The sequence below is a fragment of the Gastrolobium bilobum genome, unplaced genomic scaffold (genome assembly GCF_033153095.1).
Source record: "Gastrolobium bilobum isolate Gb01-03AN ecotype WA unplaced genomic scaffold, APGP_CSIRO_Gbil_v1 utg34086, whole genome shotgun sequence".
In the NCBI taxonomy this organism is placed as follows: domain Eukaryota; kingdom Viridiplantae; phylum Streptophyta; class Magnoliopsida; order Fabales; family Fabaceae; genus Gastrolobium; species Gastrolobium bilobum.
Window position 1 is genome coordinate 34,979 of NW_026899023.1, and position 25,822 is coordinate 60,800.

Genomic DNA, 25,822 nt, shown 5'->3' on the forward strand with positions numbered 1-25,822 from the left:
TCTCTCTATCTATATATATATATATATATATATATATATATATATATATATATATATAGATAAATAAGAGTTATGTTGTAAGAAAAATAATTTAATTATGTTAAGATAAGACAAAACAAAATCATTGAACAAAGTATCTTGTCATATTTTTTTATTATTATTATTTTTTATCTTTTAGTGTTGCATGACTTCATGTAACATGATAAAATAAAGACCCATATATATATATCATTCTTTTATTTACCTTTGCCTATCATTCTTCAATATCATTAGATCAGAATCTCAATAAGAGAAAGAAATGATAAACGTAATTGAAATTCTGATCTAACAGTATTGAAAAGTAATAGACAAAGTTAAGTAAAAAAAAAATAAGTAAAATAACATATTACATATATATATATATATTATTTTTTAAAATAAATATTTGAATACGCTTAACGGTGCAGCCCTTGGATTGGATGCATACAGGGGTCGTCACAGAATATCAAATTTAACCAAAATAAAAGAATAAAGAACTCAACCAAAATTAATAATGTAAAAACATTTTACAAGAAATCGATGTCATTTTCCTGAAATTCCAGGACAACAGAGGCGAGAGCAAGTCTATATGCTACAGATCTTAAATTTCTGACAAGTACATATATTTCCCTCCTCCTCTGCTTCGTAGGGATCTCCTTCCACTGTTCCTTTCTTAAATGAGATAGTAGAACGGCCTCGCAAAAGCCTTCTGCTACAAGCCTCTTGCTGCAATCACATTGCACCCAGTAAGATTCTCTACAACGAGACATTTATAGGTTCTTGTACATATTTTAAACATAGACTATTAGAAAATGATTAGAGTCCAAAAAGATAAGATTTCACAACCTTCCTTGAACACAAGATGTTGTGACAAAGCCAATAGGCCACCGGTGAGACGAATCATCTGGTATCTGCATTTCCCATTCACCGGAGGAATGCTCTTTGAAGTATAATCTCATAGCAGACTGAGACATTTGAAGTCCCTCTTCACTTTTCTCCGAACTGCACCGGCATACACAAAATATTTAAGAGATTTATATTACTTTGCAATGAAGTTTTAAAATTTAATATTCATTCCAAGCAACAAGAAAAGAATTCATCACTTCATTTTCATCTAGGACTTTAAAGAGGCAGGGAAAATCTCATAAATTACACAATACAACATTTGCAAGATTCCAGACGGAATGTGTTGAGATATATAGTCCCACATTGGTTGTATGTGCAACTAATGTGAAGTTTATAAGGTCTTGGACACTCTCACCCTTTGAGCTAGCTTTTGGGATGGTGACCTCAAGGTTCTTTACATAAATCAGTACATGAAGCCCAAAATCAGTACATGAAGCCTTGAAAGATAGGAATTGGGCTCAAGCCATGCAAGAGGAGATGAATGCTTTGGAGAAAAATAAAACATGGGAGGTTATTGATAGACCCAACGGAAAGAAAGCAGTAGGGTGCAGATGGGTTTATGCCCTGAAATATAATTCTGATGGCACTCTTGAGAGATACAAGGCTCGATTAGTGGCCAAAGGTTACACTCAAACCTATGGCATTGATTATGAAGAAACCTTTGCTCCAGTTGCAAAGATGAATACAGTGAGAATCTTGTTATCCCTTGCTGCCCATTACAATTGGGATATAAATCAATTTGATGTGAAAAATGTTTTCCTCAATGGTGAGTTAGAAGAAGAAGTCTACATAAAAATCCCGCCTGGTTTTGATTCTGTGAATGGGGGAAATAAAGTTTGTAGATTAAAAAAGGCCTTGTATGGATTGAAGCAGTCACCTCGTGCTTGGTTTGGTAGGTTTACTAAGGTTATGATGACCTTAGGATACAGACAGAGTCAAGGAGATCACACTCTTTTCTTCAAGCACTCCCAAAATGGGAAGCTTACTGTGCTCCTTGTATATGTTGATGATATTATTATCACAGGTGATGATTTTGTGGAGAGACAGATTCTGCAAACACGGCTTGCCTCTGAGTTTGAAATCAAAGACCTTGGGAAACTGAGATATTTCCTAGGGATAGAAGTAGCTCATTCAAGCAAAGGAATTTTTATCAGCCAGAGGAAATATGTTTTGGATCTTCTCAAAGAAGCAGGAAAGCTCGGGTGTAAACCCTCTAATACTCCTATTGAGGAGAATCACAAGATGGGCTATGAAGAAGAGAGTCCTCCAGTTGATAAAGGACAATATCAACGGCTAGTTGGGAAATTGATATATCTGACCCATACTAGACCAGACCTAGCTTATGTTGTTAGTGTTGTCAGTCAGTTTATACACGATCCAAAGGAAAAACACATGCAGGCAGTAGAGAGAATTCTTCAGTATCTTAAAGGTACTCCTGGTAAAGGATTGTTATTCTGACGTGATGGCAATCTATCTTTAGAAGTCTACACAGATGCTAATTATGCTGGATTCGTGACTGACCGTCGTTCTACCACTGGTTATTGCATGTTTCTTTGCGGTAACTTGGTGACATGGAGAAGTAAGAAACAAGATGTGGTTGCCAGATCAAGTGCAGAAGCTGAATTTCGAGCTATGGCTCAAGGCATTTGTGAGTTACTGTGGCTGAAAATTGTACTTGATGATCTCAAAATAAAATGTGAGGGACCTATGAAGCTGCTATGTGATAATAAGTCCGCTATTTGTATAGCTCATAATCCAGTTTAACATGATCGGACTAAACATATTGAGGTCGACCGCCATTTCATCAAAGAGAAACTTGATAGCGGGTTGATTACCACTCCATACATTCCCACTGGGCATCAATTAGCTGATCTATTAACAAAGGGGCTTCCTTCAGACAGATTTCAAGAACTTACTAACAAGCTGGGAATGATAAATATCTATTCCTCAGCTTGAGGGGGAGTGTTGTAAATAATAATTATTTAGTTATTATTTAGTTATTATTTAGTCATTATTTGTTGTATTGGGCCAAGCCCATTAGGTCAAAATTAGGTCAAGTATTCTCTATAAATAGAGAACCCTTTGTACAGATTATACACAATTCAATAATATTTCATCAAGGTTCTTTACATGGTATCAGAGCCTCACCGCCCCCCACTTTCTCTTGTGGCGTTTCTTAGTACAGGTAGGCTGGGCCTGTTGCATTGTCCACTCTTCAAGCCCAATGGGCTCTTGTGTGAGGGGGCGTGTTGAGATATATAGTCCCACATTGATGTATGTGCAACTAATGTGAAGTTTATAAGGTCTTGGGCACTCCCACCCTTTGAGCTAGCTTTTGGGGTAGTGACCTCAAGGTTCTTTACAGAATGCATGAACAATAAAGAAGACAAAAGAAAATCATTTTTTCCTAGTTAGCTGCTATCCATCCCCACATTCTAGCCTATATAATTAATTGAGAAATTCACAAGAGAATAACTCCTACGTAAAAACACTAACACTTGAACAACATATTTGATTATCCTGTACCCAACGACATACAAATGTTTGAAGAATCAACAAGAAAATAAAATAAAATTGAAAGGAATAATGGACTGTTTTTAATTTCTAATCAAGAAAAAAAATAATTAATAATAAAATAGGAACTCATAATTTCAATGTTAATTACCTTGAAGTCCATAAAGATATATCAGAAGGATATGGTGCACATATAACCGCCCCCTCTTCGAAAAAGCCTTTCTTGAATGGGTGAAGATGAACCCTTAGAAAACATAGCTTATGGTCATAAATGACAGAGCTTCTATGCGTCAGATCCAGCTTTTGTTCGCCATTAATAAACTTAGAGATTATGGCATTTCCATCAGCTGCACAAGGAAACAATAGCAATTGACTAGCTTTGGTTTCATTGATGAAAGTAGTCAGCATACAACCTGTCCTTGCTACAATTCCATCAAACGAATTATTATCACTGTCAAAATTTGGAATTTTAAAGTTTCCAGGACAAGAGTTCCGAGATGAATTAACATTGGTCAAATCTTCCCTAGTTGAAGGTTCAGAAGTCTCCATTGCACTAATCTCTTTGTTGAAAGTAATGCGAACAATACCCCATGGGGGCAGAGTGGGAACTCTCAAATGCCTTCTTGAAGGAGGACGAAGTTCTTCTTTTTCATTGAATGAAGCAGCTTTAGCTTCCATAAAACTTGAGTATGCCTTACAATCTGGGAAATCTGAAGGGAAAAATGGTATACCCATCTGCATAAGAGAAAAGTTTGCATACAATATTTAATAATTAACACAAAACACAGAAAATTGCAATTTTTTTGGGGTAGGTGGTGAAAATACTTACTTCACATGCAATCCAGTGCTTTTCTCGCAAACCTATTGCATGCGCCCCATTAGAAATGAGTGGAATCCAGAAGGCTTTGACCCAACTTAAGGGAAGTATAACGGACCATCTGGAAGGTAATCACAGAAGCGTTTATTATATACTATATAACGGCAAAGGTTTTGACATAAATACTTCATGCATTGCAAAGGAACATGTTTGATCGGTAGGAAATTAAAACTTAAATTATGATCAGTTTGTCTTAATTTTTCTTATATATCTTAAGGTGATAAAAAATACCTATCATTTGTTTTTAAAGAATACAAGCAATAGTTTTTTAATAGATGTTAATGAACAACATTTAAAAGTAGATTACAGAAGTTACCCTATAATTGATTCCTTGAAATCATTTTTTAAAAGCAGAATAGGGCAAGATCTCGAGCATTGCACCTCAGTTGAAGAGTCTGCCTCCCCAGAATCTATATCATCAAGGCAGAAATTAAGCATACGTTCACGATGTTTCTCCTTAGAAAGGACACTCTCTTTCACTGGGGGCCTCAACCCTCTGATCTGAGCATACCATAGATCATCAATATTAGACTGGCTGTCTTCATGTTTTGACCATGATAATGAAGGTAAATCTTTACTCTTCTTCAACATGTCTCCCAAATCAGCAAGCTCTTCATAATTAGTTTCCTGTGCATCACTAAGTTCCTTAGTCGAAATTGGCTCTGTTGGAACAACAGTCCTTTTCCCCGGCAATTCTCGAGGATCCTTAATGTTAAGAGATAACATTGCACGAGAAGAAAAATGCTCCTGATTTTTCAGTAAGGATGACTTACTACTCTGACAAATACAGTCTTCTTCTATAGCCACATGTTTCTTTAATTGCCAATTATTCTCTGAAACACTGTAATGCCAACATGAAAAATAAGCCATTTTGGATCATTAATGTAAAAAATAAAAAATAAAACAAAGAAGACTGTTTTTCTAATTTAAAACACACCTAACAGGATGCAATATCTTCTGAAGAAGTTGAAATGTCCCGGATCCCATTAATTCTAATTTCGCAAGTTGACCCTCAAGTGAAAAGCAATTAATTGAGAATCCCCTCTTTTCCATCTGAATAGTGATAAACATAAAAAGCATATAATGTGAGTTTACAGAAAAATTTCATTGTACAGTTTACAATTCTAAGTTCTTCAACTTCAGCATGGAAATTAAAATCATGGCCAGAAACACTAACCAACTTAGTGATTCAATTGACAATAATTTTTGTCTCTTAAATAACATATTTTTTCAAAATCACATATAAGCAGCCATCTAGCAGGAATAATCCTAGTAACTTCAGACAAAAACTTTCTTACTGAGTTACAGCACTTAAGGAATAATGACAAGCTAGTGAGAGAGTGAGACACAATAATCTATGACCATCTGAAAAATAAAGCAGTAAACTCGAACAGAAATACATATTATGTCCAAGCTCCCAACATTGTCATTGCGGGAATGAAAGCCTTCCAAAAAGGCAATAAGAACAGAGAATAGCAAGACAAAATGAAATTTGTTGTTACATAAATGTGCTGAAGTACTGGTTTCAGTAAACTTCAACTTGTTTTCATCCTTATCAAGTGCACATATACTATGAAAAAATAAAAGAAACAAGATGTCCATATAATGAAGCTAAAGAAGGAAGTGAACCTCTTTCTGGCAGGCAAGTTTTAGATTATTATATCCTTCTTCAAAGGCAGAAGCATGTATCCACACCCATAGGTGTCTAAATGAAGAACCGTGCTTCATTCTCTCTGATTCTTCACATAAATCGACATCATGTTTCACTGACTCATCACTGATATCATGTTGTCCACAAGTATTATAATTTCTGCCATCTTGCTCTGTACTTGTATTTTGTTGGAAAGTTGGTCTCCATATATAGGTTACAGGAGCAATTGGCTGAGAAACTGGTGCTCCAATTTGATAAAGCTGTCCAGAAACAAAAATTAATTTTCCTTAACCAAATCAACCTGGCTCATAATAAAGTCAGCAACAGGATCACCTACCATTGCAGTTCCATAGGTGACACCAGAAAGATCCGAGTCGTCATGATTTCCAGGATGTGTTACTGTTCCTGGAAAGGGCACCAGTACCATTTGTAACACTGAAACTAACGAATCCTGTAAACAAGAGTCAACCTTAAATAAAACTAAGAAAACTAAACCACTACTTTTTGGGGCTGAGAGCCTGTAAACATGCATTTGAAGATGTTTCAGCCAGAATAACAGCTTACTTTAAGACTCAGACGATTAACAATATAAAAGAAGATATTTCCAAAATAAAAATAAAAACAAACTAAAACTAAAATAAACTACCTCTGGACCCTCCAATTGAACAGCAGTGTAATAGCTTGCATCATGTATTAGCACCCCGTGTTTGAGCCTTTTCAAGAGTGCCCTCGAACCTTTCCCTCTGTGTAAACACAAGCATAATCCTTGTTAGTGTTTCAAAGAGAATGTAAAGCACACACATGTTTATGTCATCAGGTTTCTGGAGTCCAATTCAAACACATCCCAACAATGTGAAACAACCATACATCAAGAAATTAACTGGTTTCAAGTTCCCTCATTGACACTTCACCAATTTCTCTTTTTTTCTTTTTTCTTTTTTCTTTTTTCTTGTTGTTTTTAACCAAACAAGTACCTCATCTTGCTTTTATTTGGGTTATCGACTGCCAACCCAAACTAGTTTAGGAGAAAAGTGATGTTGTTGTTGATGATGTTAACCAAATAAGACCTACCTACCTTCCTTGAAGACCTAGAGGAAGGTGGTAGCCCCAAAGCTTGGTCATTGCAAACCTCTTTGCATGCCAAACATGAGTTCTCAGCCTCTTGGTTCCATCCCCAGAAGTGCAAAAACCATTCTCTGGGTTCATCTTAAGTTCATATCTTCGCCGAACACGCCGAGGAAGCTTCTTGATCTGCTTCTTCCCCAAAACTGATTCACCATGGCCTTTATCAACTGTTCCCAGTCTCTGCCTCTTTCTTCTACACCCCTTTCTTGCAATTTGGTTATCAAATGCTGTCGTTCTTCTTCTCTTGTTCCTTTGAGACTTATAATCGTTGTTTACTCTATTTTCTATGATACACTGAAGACTCTGGAGCTCAAGGGCACGGGATTCTGCATATTTCTGCACATTGATTTTGCGAGGTGGTGCTGGCATAGGTATTGAAACTTGAGGCCTTTTGGTTCCTTCAGTAACCATGGTCAAGAACTAAGTAGAAAAAAAAAATTAAAAAAAAGAGAGATAGAGTTAGTTTACATTTTACAAACAAATCCCTTGGCCTAATTTAATTATCCACAACCATAGTCCAAAGTAAACTGAACAGGGAAACCAAAACTAACAAATTTGACAATATCCTTATCTTATTTGGGTTATATTACATAAAACAGAACCTATATGTCAAATTGTCAATAGATCCAGATCAAGAATCAAAAATAGAAAAGGGCTTAGAGCAATTATGAGACAGGCAACAAGAACTAAGAGTTTATAGAAGTATGATTAACTTGCTAAGAAAGCTTCAGTTAACTAAACTGAAACAGTTTAAGACTGTTCAGAACTGTTACAACTACCTTCCACGTAGGATAACAAACTAATTGCAAGGTGCAGTTGTGTTACTCTAAAACGTACAGGATTTTAGTGCTCCACCAGTACAAACAACCAACAGTACAAACCACTTCAGATCAAAACTATTGTATACTTCAAGCATACCAACTAAAATGTTCAGAATAAAAAAAATGGAAAAAAAAATAGAAAAAATATTTGTCATTTTAAATGAAAGAGCTTATATCCTTTCACTTTCACAAAGAGGTGGGACCCACACCTTTATAATTTTTGGTCAACTCTCTCTCCTCCTTTATCTATCTCTTTCTCTCACTTAAAATGACACAACAACTTTACATGCTTTAAAATAATACACACTCTTCCCAAAAAAAAAAATACCAATACTTTTAATGCATTAATGCATTTATTAAAGGAAAAGGAAGTGTTAGACGTTCTATATAACAACTTAAAATTACCAAATTCAAGAGAACAAGAAACGAATTAGATACTCTCAACGCTCTTCCTCTTCTCCTTTTGTTTCTTCTTCAATCCTAATTCCTAGTGGCATCCGCTATAATTTATCACACTAGGGCAAAGCATAAGAAAATTCTAATATTAACTGCCAAAAAACAGGATAATGTATTATGTATTAAAGCTTCCGATTCAAAAGAGAACATTAATTAGTTCAAGCAAACACACTCCGCAAGAACAAAAACAAGAACTGCACAAAGAAGAGGAACAAAGACAATCATCAAAACGAAACCAGCCCCAAAAGAAAGCTCGACGAACCGACCTTCAAACGGACACCGAATCAAAGAAGCAGCAGCATCAAAGTCGAAGAAGGACTTCGAGGAAACCGACGGCAGCGGCGGCAGTGGAAGACGAGATGAAACGGTAACCGACGGGATCGTGGTGGTTATCGAGAAGAAAGTGCCGGAGAAGCCAGATAAACGGCGGCGAAAATATTTGGGGATTCGGTTCTCACGTAGTTGAATGAGTGCTTTAAAGCATGAATAAACCCTGCCTAATCCCTAACCCATTTTATGAACGGGTTATGCATATATTTATCACATTTATCACTCTTGTAATGAACTTATTTTATTTTATTTTATTTTAATTATAATCAGCTTAATAAAGTTGATTTTCTTCAATATAATTACTATAATTTATTAAGATTATTAGATTATTCTTATTAATTAATTATTAATTCTCGATAACTTATAACGGTCAAATTTACAAAAATTAATGATAATTAAATTAGTTATAAAAAAAATTAACTTTTGTGATGGCAAATATATCTTCTCCCCGTGTCCAATCATAATTTATTTTTTCTTTGATGTTTTTCAATACATTATTTTGATATACGACATTACAAATCAAATGTATTATTTTGATTTAATTTCAAATGTATTATTTTATTTAAATTAAATCTGTTCCTGATTCAACTAATCATCAAATAATTTATCTTATTAAATTAATTATTTATTTATTTCTTATTATTTTGTCAAATGACTTCAAGCTAAAAAAAAAGTAAATTGAATTTTAAAAATATAATTTTGGAAAAAAATTTAACAATTTAAAATTTTTAAAATTTTGTTATATTAATAAAGTGCTACGAGTAAAGGAGATGAAATGAGATTTATATTGGTTTGGTTATATCTTATTACTTATATTCAATTGTTGAATCTTAATATATAGAAAGGAGAACCAAACTTTGTTGACGTGTCACTTCCTCCTTAATTCTCAGCTTTGTATTCACACTGGAGATAGTTTGAAAAGTTACTTTTTTTAGAAATATTTTTTATTTCGTAAATAAAAAAATTCTACAAAGGAGGGAGAGTTTCTTTTAAATCATTATAAAATACTTGATGACAATCAGCTGTATTAATGATGTTTTCAATTCAAAATTCAAAATTAAAATTTGAAATGGATGGGAAGTGTATTAATTGAAATTGAAATCAGTCACCTAACAATTAAGTTCCCTCCACTATTTTCTGCATTGGTAACGGTGAAGTGTATTCTACAAGCTAAATTTTTTTTTAAATAAATAAATTACGACTTTGCCTATAAATAGGGGAGTGTTGCTTCTTTTTTTGTCTTGCTTTGCATTTTTTTTTCGTTCACGTGTGTAGGGATTGTTCTATTGTATAATTATTATACCTATTAAAATTAATTATAAAACTGGAAAAAAGATATGTATAAAATAAATTTAATTTTAATAAAAAATTATTAATTAAACGAATGGCGATAATAGTACATGATTAAAAAGAGTCCAGGCCTACGGAAAGAAAAAAGGGAGAGAAGATATAGACTCATCGAGAGAAAAAATCACCTAATGTATTAATAAAATAAGGAGAAGGTAATAAAATAGGAAGAGATTATAGTTATTATTATTTTTTTCTTATTATTTGTTACTATCAAATCCTAATCGTTGATTTTCATTAATCTAACAATTATAATTTATTAAAGGGAATAACATCTATTCTTTTAAAGGATATAAGCTTATATCCTTTTAGATCCTAACCGTTGATTTCCGTCCATCGACGATTATAATTTATTGGATTAAAATTATTAATTAATTAAAAATAAATTTGGCCCATTAAGTTTGGCCCAATAGATTATAATCATTGATGGACGGAAATCAGCAGTTAGTATCTAAAAGGATATAAACTTATATCCTTTAAAAGAATAGATATTTTTTCCTTTATTAAAATCAATAATCGGGCCGAATCTAATAAGATTATTTTTTTTATTAATTCATTTAAACCCTAAGCCAATTAAACCCACAACACAAAACCCTCTTTGTTCCGTAATTCGAGAAAACGACACACAGAGATTCACGCACAAAGAGACAAAAAAAAAAAAAAAAAAGACAAACTTGGCAGGTTCCATTCTCTCTCTCACTTTCTCCTTATCATTGTTCTTTATTTTATTATATTTTTCTTGCGCTTTCTTTCTATTAACGAGCTGAACTCTGCGTTATTTTTAAAATTGATTAAGCTTAATCAGGCTAAAGCCATGCCAGACTCTAAGCCGTTCGAATTATTTACATTCCTAATCAAGAGGCTTAGAGTCCCTTAATCGTTTTAAATCATCAATGAGGGCAGTTAAATTCTGGTGGGATGACCCACCTTCTTGAATAGCCCGTCCAGCCTTTTTCCCAAACTCTTGAGCGCGCCGTCTGATTTCCTTAGCTTCATCACCACCGTCCATCAACTTCCTCACAGCCTTCTCTATGCAATCTCTGCCCACCAATTTTTTCCTCTCCTGATAACCAATGAGACTCCACTCCTCTGCACCCACCTCCACCCCAATCCCCCGCACCTCAGTTATCAGTTTCTCGTTGTAGAACTGCTCGTCATGCACCGGCCACGTGATCATCGGAACCCCAGCGCTGACAGCCTCTACGGTGGAGTTCCACCCACAATGCGTCAAAAACGCACCGATAGCGGGGTGGTCCAATATCAGCACCTGCGGGGCCCACCCTCTAATGATCATTCCCTTACACTTTTCTTCAAACCCCTTTGGTAGCCATTGAATTGTGAATTGAGTCTTTCTATTAATCTAATTTTGTTATTAATTAAAAAAATTCAAATTATTAACCTGATTAAGCGATTTTTTTTCTGCTTTGAATTAAAGAAAGTGAGGCTTTGCAGATAAAGAAGGCGATTGGATGTTGATGGAGTGTAAATGGTGTCAAGAATTGTAAAGATTCTATTTTATTTTTTTTAATTCTTTTAGTTGACTACCTGAGCATAAAGAAAATGAGGAAGTTGTTAATTTAATACCCCATTTGAATTATTTATTGCTCTATAGTTTATTAATTGGATATTCTAAATCTGGGGTTGCTTTAATTTATTATTTTTTGAAGTTCACGTGTTGTTCAAAGAACTTTTTTTAATATTTTTTAAATTCATGATGAAACATATGGCATTAAATAGCTGAGATTGCAACTGGGGTGGTTTTTTTTTTTTTTTCCAGTGGTGAAATTTGAATAGTAGCTCTGCTATTCTGGGTAGCTAGGTTAACATTATTAGAGCTTGTGACATTGGTCACATTGAGTTTGAATAACGTTGAACCGGGGAAGGATTTATACATGGTTTATAAAAGGTTTTAGACTTAAATTTCTTTGCTGGTGATGTACAAAACTACAATACATAGTATTAAAAAAAAAAAAAACATACACACAGAACTTTATAATTTCGAGTGTAGACATATGTATTATTTAAACAAAGGCGGTAGGGGATTCACGGAAACCCTTTCATAAGTTGCAAAAAATGTTTATTAGTATTATCTCTTATGGAGATACCATGATAAAAAAAAAATGGTGGTGTTACTTTGATACTTAATTGATTATGATACGTGAATACAAGCTCTGTTGATACCCTCCCTTCCTTTCTTTCTGCTTATATGGTAAAGCTACTTACCATATGGAAGAAGAGTTTGGAACTAAGGAGAACAATTTTCTTCTGTAAATGCTAATGATATTTTTTCAATATCTTCCAAGTAGGGAAGCTGTCCAAGATTACGTACTTGAATGATGTAATTTAGATTAGTCTTAGATCTTTGTCACGACCTTTTCTTTTTGAAATTTTGAATTTTGATGACCCAATTTTGTTCTATTTGGTTGTGATGCCATTTTAAGATGGATGGCTTCTTCGTTATATTATGATTCTTAAACTATTTCTAATTGCTTTTCACATTGGTATTTGTATGTGTGCAAACTCAATTATGAGCATGTTTACATTTCTCATGATATCGTTTTCTGTATTCGGAGTATTGATATCATATAATGAACATTATGGTATTTTCTTTAACTACATTAATTATTTCTAGTGGCTTGTAGCGCCTGCAGGATAAATAGTTTCTGATAAAACGGGAAGATGTATGCCCAGGGTTCTAATCTTGGGAATTCCTGCAGACGAATTCCACAAAATTATTCATCATTTGTCCTAATCCTTCCTCAAAAGAGAGGTTTTGATTTAAGCCACCAATATGAAAGAAACCAAGTAGTGATCTCCATGGACTGGCGCAAGCATTCTAACATCGGCTACTGCCGTCATTTGATTAGAAATAAGATGTAAGTGATATGAAAGTTTATATATTAACCTGAACTAGTGTAGCTATTTTTTTGGGTACAAAAACTTGTGTAACTTTTGACACAATAGAGATGCTGAAATTAATAGTGAGGTCATTTACTTGAACATAAGATTGTCATTGAATTGAGACTAACTAAATTTTACTTCAGATTTGCAATTCTTAGTTCCGGACTTTATTATGAGCCAATACAACAGGCATCTGATATTGCAAATATTCTGGAAGAGTGGTTGTTTATTGATGTTGCTTCAGAGGTTTGTTTCTTGAATTGTGTCTGAGCAAGTGAGGTTTCTATTTGTTATCAAGGAAATAAGAGGATTAAATGCAAGTTGTGCCCAAATCTTGATAACTAAGCATCTTTATTATTTGTTGATGATTTTTCTGTCTATATTTTTGGCAGGAGGAGTATAGGAACGAGCATACGTTGATACAGCGATTTCATACTCAACTGAATACGGTGTTTGGGACAAAATGTAGTCAACTACAAGTAGATAGTTCTATTCCTTCCACATCTCAGACAGTACCCTCATCTGGGTTATTACATGCTTGGTCTAATGGAAGTCTACCCGAACTTGCTTTTCAAGTGGCTGGTCCTATCATAAATGCCACAGATTATTGTTCAATGACTGTAAACAAGAAATATGGATATCCAAACGGTGGGCTATCTCACCCTTCTGCTGTTCAAGAGCAAGTTTTTTCGCCTGATAACTGTTCATCAATCCCTACACGTAGTGATATGGATTTGTTTTCTGACTTTCCTGTTTCTGGTGGGGAATGCAATGTGGAAGCTAGCTCCAAATCAAATTGTTCCGTCTTTCCTCAGCAGCTTGCAAATGATTGTATGTTTGTATAAGCTTTTGATTTCTTTCTAAGTTCAATGCGTGTGTGCGCACTTTTGCTTTTATTTTTCCTTTTCTGCTAGATTATTTTTACTTTCAATAATGTATTGTTTACCCATTTGATTGACTACTTTGGCAGGGGAGATGGACATGTTAAAATATAGAGGTTCTTCGAGGACTACCCAGAAAAATGAGTCTATGGCTTTTCATACTACAACGGGAAAATCCCTCCAATCTGAATCTCCAAATAATATGATTGTGGATTTTGTTGCAAGAAATAAGCATGCCCTTTGTGGTAACTCTGAAGCCAAGCTACCACCACCCAAGAGACTAAAGTTGGAGAGCATACAAGACAAAATTGGGTTCAACCAAGAGGCTGTGATAAATGCTACAAAGAAAGTCATTGAGCCTAATGATTCAAATCCAGTGCTTGATTCTATTAGTCAGATAAAGACTGATGATACATCTGAACCGATTTTCAGCAGTGAAATAATTAGCTCTGAAGACTTGGAAGTTGTCCATATATCAGATGAGCCAGACCCCACTATGCATACTCTTTGCAATGTTATGCAATGTGTACAATTATAATTACTCAAACAAATGCAATTATAAGGCTATTCAACCAATAATTTATAACAGAACCAGCTTTAAATTATCAGTACCACCTTTTTAAATGTATGTATACATTTAAGAGCACATGAGGATCATATAATCCCATGAATGATATAATCATATATCACACACATCGCGTACTCTATATCTTAATTCATATCTTAGATCAACACCAAGTTCACATACACATTATCCACTATTTTACATATCTATATATGTATACATGTAGGATCGAGTTTCAGTTTACACTTAGAATCTGTACATAGTACTTTTTTTCAGGTGGTTATGCAAACTATTACATTCAATTGTTCAGCTATCAAGGCATTTATAGACATACTAAATTTGAATCTTCAAGAGAGCAGTGTATGCTCTTTCTCAGGTGTCTCATTATATCACTAAATGCACCAATTATAGCCACGGATTGTTGAACCCTTGTCTATTGAGGAAGATGGGTAATAACACCAACAATGTCAAGCTGCATATTAGGATTCTTTAAGACATTCTTGTGATCAAGGTGCTTGACTAAAATAGACAGTAACAAGTGTGTATTATGTCCTGTAAATTACAGCGAACCTAATTATAAACTGTTTAGATAGGGTAAAGATACTTCAAGAGAAAGCTAATCTTAGAGCACTCAAGAAAACAAATACCAGAATTTTCAATTATAGACTGCATGTCGAGCAAGACAGAAAGAGCAAGCCCATGTTCTGGAGACCAGAGATTGGCATTGTTAAAAATAGCGAAACAAGGATTCCAGAACATGTCATACAGTTGTACCCTCGTTGGCTAACTTTGCCACATTTTGTATGCAAACTCGTGACCAAAATACAGGGTTCATGGCATCCTCTCTATGGAGAAGGAAAAAAAAATAAGTTAACGATGATTATGACTGACGAGTAACTCAAAACATAAGCTATTATAATGAGAATTGAGAAGGACGGTTACATAGGCACGTTAAGTTGTCTTCTGTCATTCACTATCATTCTCCAAGAATAAAGCCTCACTTCGCATTCCCATTTGAGAATCTTGCTTGACATCCCCGTAATTTTCCAAAACAACCTGAGTTAACAAGAGATGCATGAAGCTGTCAAATGCAAGATGTATGCACAAGGGCAAGACAAACAGTCCCCTGGAACTGTTATAAGCGATACAAGTGCTGATAAATGAGAAAGCAAAATCCAGATGATAAATAATTTTAGTCAATGGAGGTATTTTTATTTATTTATTTATTTATTTACTCTTACAGTTGTAACAGCCCGTTACGTACCGGTATTGTTAACATTAATTATGATATTAAACGCAGTTACAATCACAACAATTCATTTATAAAAATACGAATAAACCTTTTCCGATTATTATGCGAGCATTTAAAACAATAAAACGCGTAACAATTAAAGCTGTGACCGTAACCGTAAACTCTTGCGGAAGACTTATTTAAACTATTTTTATAATTTACTTTACTTATTACAAGTTAGTAAGGGATTCCCATAAACTCACTTAGTCAATTACCAAACTTTACGTTTTTACCTTTTCGAACATGGTTCACTCATCAATTTTCTGCGAACACACCGCTCACAACCATACCTTCTTTTCAGATTATATCTTTGTCTTACTTAATTTCCTTTTCAACAAGCTATCACACGCTCAATTCGGAGCTCATTTGCTCCGGTTATCGCCGTTTGAAGTTGGATAAGTAAAATAGCCAACCAACCCCAAAACAGCACCAAAACCACTTACACTTCTCGAATTACTGTGCACAATCCACTCATCCAATTGCTCTCAAATTTTTATCCTACAAACTAGACATCTCAAACTTCATTTTGGTGTATCACACACTCAATTTGACTGAGAGACGAAGCGGGAATCAAATTCCCAAAAACTGACCAGAACAGCCCCTGCATCAGAGGTCCCTGGACAGTCCGAACTAAATAAATTCCACAGGGCTGCGTACGACCCAGAACTGGCTCATATTTTAACACCATATAGGAGACATCTCAAGCTTCAAAATGGCGTATGGCACGTCTCTATTGGACCTCTATGGAGGGAGATATGCTCTCCCGAAGTTCGCCTAAAATCAGCCAATTCTACAAAAAAATTCGCCAGAGTTTCCTTTGTTTTTCCAATAATCCCAAATTTGTACAAGATCATTTAAGACTCAAATGTACCTAATAATCACATAACAATACAGTAATAATCCAATGGGTGGCACACACAAGGACCAACAATGCCTTGGGGCACTTACAACCCAATCCAGTTTATATTTATTACACAGTTTATACTATAGAGCTCACATTATATTCCTTACTTGTTTCAATCACAAAGGTCCCACTTACATGTAGTTTCATGATATAAGCATATAACCATAACTCTAACATAGGCCTAAGATCCTTCCATCTTAGTACATCATGCATCTCTTTTACATTTACAACATATACTTAAATATTACAACTTACGACTTCAACTTCAAATTACCCCTTTACAATATTACAACTTCAATTACAATTTAAACATAAATTCAAATGATACAAACTACTAGACTTAGGCATGCCAACATTAACAATATGCCAAATACTGAAAATGTTCCTCTACCACATTGCGGGCCTCTTGCCCGCTGCTCCAACGCCACAGGTACATCCTGAAATAAATGCCCCGAGACGGGGTGAGATATACGAATATATCTCAGTAACCCAGAGGTTCTGGAGAAAACTCCGCCCAATGGTTCACTTCGATGCATATGAATAGAATACAACAACCACTTTTAAAACGGGATATAGCAAGGGTTTTAGAGAAATGGGGAATATAGAGATACAAACTACGACGATACGGGATGGTAACCCAAATTCCACGTACGCCGGGCATATATAAGCCTATGGGTATCATCCAAGGTGCGTTCAAAAAACTACAACCATGATGCCCCAACCATCCAAAACGCCAAAGACATTCCTAGTGTGCTTCTACCCGGATCACACACCATGACCCACGGTCAACTGGAACTCCCTCTCGGAGACCTATCCAGTGGAAGTTCGAAACTGCCCGAAGGCTAAGAAAAACTGTCTACTGGCCAGAGACTCGGTACATAAGTACCCATTGTAATAATGCATGCATGCTCATGTGTTCTACACTACTCATACACACTTCCTACCGTTGCCATCAACTGGCAAGGTGGAACAGAAAAGGGGAACAAGCCCCAGTACCAAGAGGTTACCTGTAAAAGCCCAATTCCACGCTTACTTGAATTTCACGTATTTAATCCAATGCTTCTAAACTTGTTCTTCAACCTACGGACCATCAAATATTACAATTAATACCAATTCATGCCACCACACAAGTCAAAGACAATTACCCCACTGTTTTCAAGATTTAATACATATTAACACATCGTTCATAACTACAAGTTTCCAAACTAACAATCTACATAACATATACTTGAATTTACTTGCTAAATATAACCAAACACTTATTTGAATTTACTTTTATTCACCCTAATACATACTAAAATAACTTAATTCATCATTAGGACAATACTAAATCAACATATACCAAATTTCATCAAGAAGGCCGAATATGTTACTAAACATGGACTATAGGGACTTCTTAGATTTTATACCAATTAATCCTATTCATGTATCCTTAAATACTTAATAAATAACTCTATGTAACATGTTTAACATACAAAACCATTTTCATTTACATTAACCATCCTATAGCCAATTTGACTATAACTAGATTTAAGGATAATTCTTCAAATCTTATAACACTTAAACTTTAATTCCAACATACATATATTTTTATTTTACATGGGCATTAACACAAACACTCAACCTTCATAAATTTCCTCTCCTAGGTCGATGATTATAGGATTCACTAGGATATTTCATAATTTATTTTTCAATAATTTTTTTAACCATATGTCATCACAACAACAAGAGACATATACCTAATCAATTAAACCTCAAAACTTGGCATTTGGACATAACAAATCACCACCATAACAGCCCTCATAAGAAATGTACCCAAATCTGAATACATGCTAAAATATATAATAAAAGAGAGGTTAGTTACCTTAAATACCTTGAAGAGAACAAGTTATGAACTACCCATCAATTAATCAACAACAACATAACAATGTAATGTTGACAGCCCCTCCTAAGCGCAGGATGTATGGATGGAAACTCATCCTTTTCCATAGCTTCTCATATCTCTCTAGGGCTCCTACGGTTTAGAAGAAAGAAAAGCGCAGATGCTTGATGTCTAAAAAGGAAGACAACATACTAAAAAAACTAAGGCTTGTCTAAGTTGCTTTATTGACTTTCTTATCTATTAAATTCATTTTTTTACTGATTCATTCCCACCCAAATTTGTTTGGTCTGTACGTAAGGGGAAAAAAAGAAGACAAAGGCGTTCATGCTAATTTAAGGTGGGTACCAACTTTGATAGATAAAACAATAGGTTGCAAATTTAAACTTTCAAAAGTTTTACCTATTCTAATTGATTCTTATTGGTTAATGTAATTGCACTCTCAATACTATCTATAAGCGTTGGTAATGAGTTTTTTTATTTAAATTTTCACCAACAAATACTAGTAACCTTGAAACTAATTAAATTCAAGACTATGAGATTATCTTCTTTTAATAATTAATTTAATCTACACTTCATTCTATTTTTCACAATTAATCTAAACTTATTTAAACAAAACTAAAACCCCTTAAAGTTCTTAAAATTCCCTAAGGAATTTAATTACATCATCTAATTAAAATTTAGACTAGTTTATTTTTAATTATAATTAAACCCCTAAACTTTCTCATAATTACTTTTTGACTCTAAAACTTATTAATTATTAATATTAGGGTCTTATTAGACTTGCTTGACATGAATTGTATCCTTGTACGTCTTATCATGATAATTTCATGATCAATGAACCATTTCTTGACGTAATTTGTCTCAATTTCCTTAAACACAATTTGATCTACTAAACTCATGCTTGATCTCCTTAATTAACCTAACTTGATAATGAGAGTTGTTATAACAGTCAGTAATAATATTGAAAAATCAAAGTGATCATAATTAAGTTGATAGTGACAGAAACTAGAGTTATTAGTTACATATTAATTAAACACCTAGCTTCAGGTCAAAGAGAGTGCATTAATTTCAGAAGTACTAAAAACTACAATCAATGACTAATGTATTTTTTTCTGAATAAATAAGGGCAGATACCTTAAAAGTAAATGTAAACAGATTACTAACTTACATTGTCAAATTCAACTGAAATATGAGAGAATTCACCCATGAACCAAACCTGTAAAACACACAAAGAATCTTATCAATTTTACTTCAGCATTACATTATCCTCTTTATCTTTATCATGTCTAGTACATTGAAAAACGGATTAACGTTGAAAAGAGCACAAAAAGTAGAGAGCATATGACTATGTAAGCATTTTAATTACCATTGATGAAAGGACTTGAAGGCCAGAAGCATGCAAATGTTGTATTTTTCATATCATCTCCCAGAAGCAGCCGACCATTAACTACCAGAAAATACACTAGCAAGATTGAACAGAGAATAGACCATTAACTACCATAAGTCACGTTATCTGAGAAAAGAACAATAACAGATTCAAAGGGCCATAATATATTTCCTTTTTCAATCCTATTACACCCCAAAATCATTTCGATCCCTTCTAGAATCAGAAAGACAGGTTAATTCCTCTCTAGACCATAAATTTTCATAAACACGCCTATATTTTTGAAATTGGAGACAAATTTCATAAACACACATTTTGATCCCTTGTCCAGCCTGAGCATCAGAATCATCTCTATCTTCCCATGGTAGATTCCGGGTAAGATTACAGCAGTTAAGAAAAAGATGAAAATGGATGAAAAACTTGACAAACAAAAGAAGGAAACATGGTGTAACAGATATTTTAGCAGTAAACTTAGTCAATTTATGATATGTACAAGGGGATTGGTGGTCCTAAACCTTTCAAGGTTTTATACAGGAAGGAATAATGTGTGGTTATATATTTTAATAATTTGGAGTTGAACACAGGTTATGTTAGTTGTAGGAAGTTATGGGTAGTTTTATTAACGATGGGCAGTTTAGGATGACAATACCGTTTAGCACAGTTATGATATTGTAATAAGAGGATCCACCACCAGACAGTGGGTACCTGAAAATGCATACTATCCATCAGAAAATTCTTCAATCAAAATTTGCAACACTACCACACAACCAACATGAAGATTCCATCAGATAGATCACCAAACAGTAAATTAAACAATGGATACCACAAAATTTGCAGACCACAATAAGGAGTAGAAAATGTTGATACACAACAACAGAATAGTCATTTTAAATTATTCATTGACTGTATCAAAGCAAATAAATTATTATCCACAAATTTCAGTATCAAAAATTACAGAATATAAAAAGCAATTTACAACTCAGAATTTTTATAATCATCAACCAAGGAACAAACACCTATAAATGACAGTAATTTAACAAAAATATCATATTCAGAAAATTAGACATACCACTCATGTGGCAAAGACACAAAGTACCAAATACCAATATCTCTTACTTTTTATGCTATTTTATTTTATGAAAGGAAAACTTGTCTAATGTCTCCAAATTTTACATGTTGTTGCAGCTTAATACCATGGAGCAATGGGTACCTTGCTGGATTATGATGTTACTGATGAAGATCTTTCAATAATACTCTTCTTTCCCTTGTCTTGATGGTGGTTTAAAGATTTTTAGATGAATGACATTCTCTTGTAGACTTTATTTCAGCATCCAGTAATTGTATTTTTCTTATTTTTCTCATTTCTTTAACTCTATTCCTCTATGATATACATTCTAGAGCTGAGGTATTATGTTGACTCTTTCTTGTTTGTCATTTTTTTCTTATGAGAAGTACTAGTGCATGCATGAATGGAACTTTCTTTGCTCTATACAATTATTTTTTTTGCTTAGTATATATAGTGGGAGGACTACAAGGCCTATAGGCTATGTCAGGCTTTCTTATTTTTGAAAATGGGCCGGGCTTGACTTACAAATAAAGCCTTTAATAGGCCAGTAGGCCAGATAGGCTAAATTTTTTTTGACGTAGGCTTGGGCCAGGATGACCAAAGCCCAGCCTAGCCCAGCCCATTTACACCTCTACGTGTAGGTGTCATACTTGGTCCTTGGAGATCGGTCATCCGGTCTCTTGTGATGGGAGTCGTTTCCTTTTTTTCGACCCCCTCTGATCCCGGTCTTTGTTTTTCTTGCTTGGGCTTCGTCCTCTGGACTCCCCATAAGCCTTCTGCATGTCTTCAACGTCAATGTACTTGTCCGACCTACGTCAGAACTCGTCCAGGTCGTTGACCGGGTTCTTATAGATTGACTTTGCGAGTGGAGAATCACCATCTAATCCTGAGATGATCAGATGCAGGTGTACTAGCTCAGTTAGATTCCAAACCTTGAGGGCGGCATCTTTAAATCTGTCGAGGTATTTCCTCAACGATTCATTCTCTTTTTGTCGGATTCTTCCCAAGGCATAGGCCGGCATTGGATGTGCCTTACTCGTTGCTAAATTCAGACGGAAAGTTTGAGCCAGGTCCTCGAACGAGTCGATCGAGTTTCTGGGGAGCCTGGTTATCCACCTCATTTCCTAACCTGTCCTTAAATCGAGTCGATCTCACTTCCCACTACGATAGTGACAGTCTTCTGACTTGTCCTTAAATCGAGAAGAAAGATCTCGGTCTCTGTCCAAAAGGCTTTCCGACGTCCAGCTTCCACGTCTACTGGAATCGCAGTCCAAGGGTGAAAGAAGCCTCTCTGAAGCTGAATAATGAAGAGAATGGAAAGAAATAGGCTTTGGGGATTCTTCATCATGCAAAGGACTTCTCCGGTCTGATTGGGACCTTGACATCGAAGGACTTCTTGGTACAGAATCATGACCACCAAACCTAGGATGGAAACTATACTTGGATGAATTATATCTTGGGTCCCCTGGAGGACCATCTTCCCTGAAGTCCCCTAACAATCTTTGCTCTCGATAATAGCCTCTGCTGCCATATTCAGGACTTTGATTCCACCGATGCTGTGACCAGTTTCTTGGAACATCTGAACTTAAGGGTCCAGTCACAGCAGCCCACAATCTTTGATCAGCATTTCCAAGAATAGGTGCATTTATTCCGGGAAATTCAACAGTCATTTTCCGTTTTGGTTTTGAAAAATCTACTTCCATAATCTCCCCATCCTCCTGTTCTGAAATCTCCCTATCAGTGTATATTGTAATGCCTGAAGGCTGATCCTCATCATCCACATCTAAATTCAAAAACATGAGTTATGAAGATAACTAATTTCATATACCAAATAAGAAAAAATGAAAAGGAATGAAGGATATATCAAAATAAGGTAAAAAAGAAAAAGAAAAAAAGAAAAAAGATTGAAACTTAAAATATATAAATAATAGCACAAGTTCATTAAATTAAGAAAGAAACTTGTGCAACAACCTCATAGCAGATTTTTCAAAAATTTATCCAGGAAACTTATACATACAACATTAAATTTAAAATATCAATTAGAGCTTACCAAAAAAAAAAATGATATCCCGAATTTTATCTTATTACCAGTGTTTTGGTTCATTGTACTTGGGATTTATCCCTATTTCGTTATAATAAATATTTTTATTCCTATCACATTGTAATCAATATCTTTAGTCTTTGTCCTAACACAACTTAAAGTATTGTTAAAAATGATATTAGAGTAGAAGAATATATTTACCCAACTTAAAGTATTGTTAAAAATGATATTAGAGTAGAAGAATATATTTACCTTGTATTTCGTTTATGCTATCTGATTGCAGTAGGTTAACATTAAATGTGTTGCTTTTAGCTCTGTACAGCTGGCAACTATTGCTGCAAAGCTATTTTGTTAGAACTGTCATATCTAAGTGTAACTGTCTCATCTGATAAGCTTGGGTAACAAGCTTCTCTCTGAACTCTACATATATCAGTTCTGTGCTTCCGAACTGTGTGATTTAACAACACAAGATTCAGTAGAAACACTTTCTCTCAGATTCTTTCATTTTTTCTCCTCTCTCTTCCCTAACTCTTAAATGAAATGCAATTAGATGCAATCAACATTTTTCAGGGTTAAAAAATTGAGTATCAGATTCTATGCGATTACAATCATACAACCATTTGTATTGAATTCCATCTGCAAATGTTAGGTGTTTTGTCTTGCAAGTGACAATAAAACAGCTTACCCTAATGGCTGTCATATGAACAATTTCGTACTTAATTGGCTTACCGTCAATGCTTCTACAAGGTGATCATGAAAACAAGAAATACAACTTTATTCTTCCCAAGAATGATGTAATTGAGGTCAAAGAAATGTATTTTACCAAGATATCCAGGTGGTTATCCTATTTCTCGCATTCTGTTAAGCCACGGAGGTGGATCAAGCTCCTGCGTAACAGAAAACATTTTTCAATTTCATAAAGACTGAAAAATTCTGCCACATCACAGAAGTCTCCATTGTAAAGTTTAGTTATACTCCAGCAAAAGTAAAATAACAACACTATAAATAGTGTAATTTTCAAACTATTTACCACAACACAACTAATTTTTCCATTCTGACACTTCTATTATTAGCTTAGAAACCATCAGTTGAAAAAGCAATTCATAAATTACTACACCTAACATATTCTATTCAATAATATATTCCAATATTTTTACTTTAACACTTACACACCCAATTTACAATTCAAAGGTTGAGTAATTTGTAGAACCAAGTGCAACTGATATATATTTTGTTAAAAAAAATTATGTACATATACCTATATGTATGCTAAAGACTATATCACATCCAAGAGTGGGATGTTTACCTCTACTTTTTCGAAGGTGTCAAGAATCTCTTTATCTTGAGATTTTGCCGCTTGCTTCTTAGACTGAGTGACTCTTTGAGGGAAAGGCAAGGGGATGTGGATATCAGACTTATCAGTGTTCTGCTTCCTTGCACTAGTGTCACCTCCCTGGGATGACTTAACAGCAGCTTGGGTTGGCTCCTCCAGTATTTTTCCAGACTGTAGAGAAATAGCACAAACATTGCCGCTTCCTTTTGGATTTGGAACTGTCTGTGATGGAAGGGAGTTGCTGGAAGGTTAAGCCTGGTTCATTGATGTCGCCAATTGCCCAATCTGTGTCTACAAATTTTGGATTTTGGATTCTGTCCTCTGTTGAAACTCCAGATTGTTGGTGGCCATCTGTTTCATTAAGTCCTCCAAGGAAGGACCACTGCCACTATTTTGTTGTTGCACTGGTGGTTGTTGTTGCATCTGTTGGGGAGCAGCTTGTTGGAAGTTTTGTCTCTGCTGTGGGATGAACTGCTGCTTCTACTGGTATGGAAAATTTTGCTGACTCTGCTGATATGGAACATTTTGCTGATTTTGGTTCCATCTGAGGTTGGGATGATTCTTCCAGCCAGGATTGTAAGTGTTGAAGAATGGATTATTCTGCTGCTGCTGGAACTGTGGTTTCCCAGGAAAAACTACAGCTACTGACTGGTTTGCAGGAATGGGATGGTGCCCTCTTGCAGAGAAGGGCAAGCATCAGTGGGGTGAAAAAGGTCACAACATATGCCGCATAGACTGTTGGACTGTGGAGCAGAAGTCTGGACTGTCTGGGTAACTGCCATCTGTCTCACCATGGTTGCTAGTTCATCAAGTTTATTTTCCATCCTCTGATTGTCAGTACTTGATGCCACTGCTGAAGGCTGGGTCAGAGTTGCTTGCACCTGGTATATAGCAGTGTTATTGGCTCTTGTTCCAAACTATTGAGCATTTGCAGCCATGTTTGAGATCAACGCCTTAGCTTCATCAGGTGTTTTGTCAACAAGAACTCCTCCATTGGCAGCATCAATCAGGTTCCTATCATTATGCAGCAATCCCTCATAGAAGTAGACAATAAGCAGCTGGTTAGGAATTTGATGATATGGACAGCTCGCGCAAAGTCTCTTGAACCGCTCCCAGTATTCATACAAGTTTTCTACATTAGCTTGCCTTATGCCACTGATGTCCTTTCTGATTACAGTGGCCCTCGATGAAGGAAAATACTTCTCAAGGAATAATGTAGACATGTCAGCCCAGCTTGCAATAGATGAGGGTGGAAAGTAGTAAAGCCAATCCTTGGCTCCACCATCCAAGGAGAATGGAAAAGCCCGCAGCTTGATTTGCTCCGCATTAACTCCTTGTGGTTTCATGGTATTGCATACCACTTGGAACTCCTTGAGATGCTTATGGGGATCTTCACCTGCAAGACCATGAAATTTGGGCAGCAAATGGATCAGTCCAGATTTAAGCTCAAAAGGTACATCAAGGTCAAGATATTGAATACATAAGAGATGTTCATTGTTGTTAACATTAGGGCAACCAATTGCTTAAGT

The 25,822-nt window shown here is 35.1% G+C and overlaps 2 protein-coding genes and 1 pseudogene across 4 annotated transcripts; all 3 read right to left on the reverse strand.

The window, feature by feature from the left end:
• Positions 1-544: 544 nt before the first annotated feature.
• On the reverse strand, positions 545-8,834 carry LOC133286294 (ribonucleases P/MRP protein subunit POP1). 3 transcript variants are annotated; one of them, XM_061483694.1, is made up of 12 exons: positions 8,635-8,834; positions 7,042-7,511; positions 6,613-6,709; positions 6,304-6,417; positions 6,083-6,226; positions 5,945-6,037; positions 5,253-5,368; positions 4,632-5,156; positions 4,268-4,376; positions 3,590-4,173; positions 865-1,020; positions 545-744 (listed from the first exon to the last, which is right to left on the reverse strand). In XM_061483694.1, exons 2-12 carry the CDS (start codon positions 7,500-7,502, stop codon positions 546-548), a joined length of 2,598 nt encoding a protein of 865 aa, XP_061339678.1. In that variant the 5' UTR covers positions 7,503-7,511; positions 8,635-8,834; the 3' UTR covers position 545. The 3 variants fall into 3 exon arrangements, with proteins under 3 accessions (XP_061339678.1, XP_061339677.1, XP_061339679.1); XM_061483693.1 differs by having other exon boundaries at positions 5,945-6,226; XM_061483695.1 differs by lacking the exons at positions 7,042-7,511; positions 8,635-8,834 and adding an exon at positions 6,941-7,001 and having other exon boundaries at positions 5,945-6,226.
• A 2,061-nt stretch (positions 8,835-10,895) lies between these two features.
• Positions 10,896-11,339, reverse strand: LOC133286296 (UDP-glucose flavonoid 3-O-glucosyltransferase 7-like). Its single transcript, XM_061483696.1, has one exon. The coding sequence runs from the start codon at positions 11,337-11,339 to the stop codon at positions 10,896-10,898; it is 444 nt and encodes a 147-aa protein (XP_061339680.1).
• Positions 11,340-22,070: 10,731 nt separating this feature from the next.
• Positions 22,071-24,716, reverse strand: LOC133286297 (uncharacterized; annotated as a pseudogene).
• Positions 24,717-25,822: the final 1,106 nt, after the last annotated feature.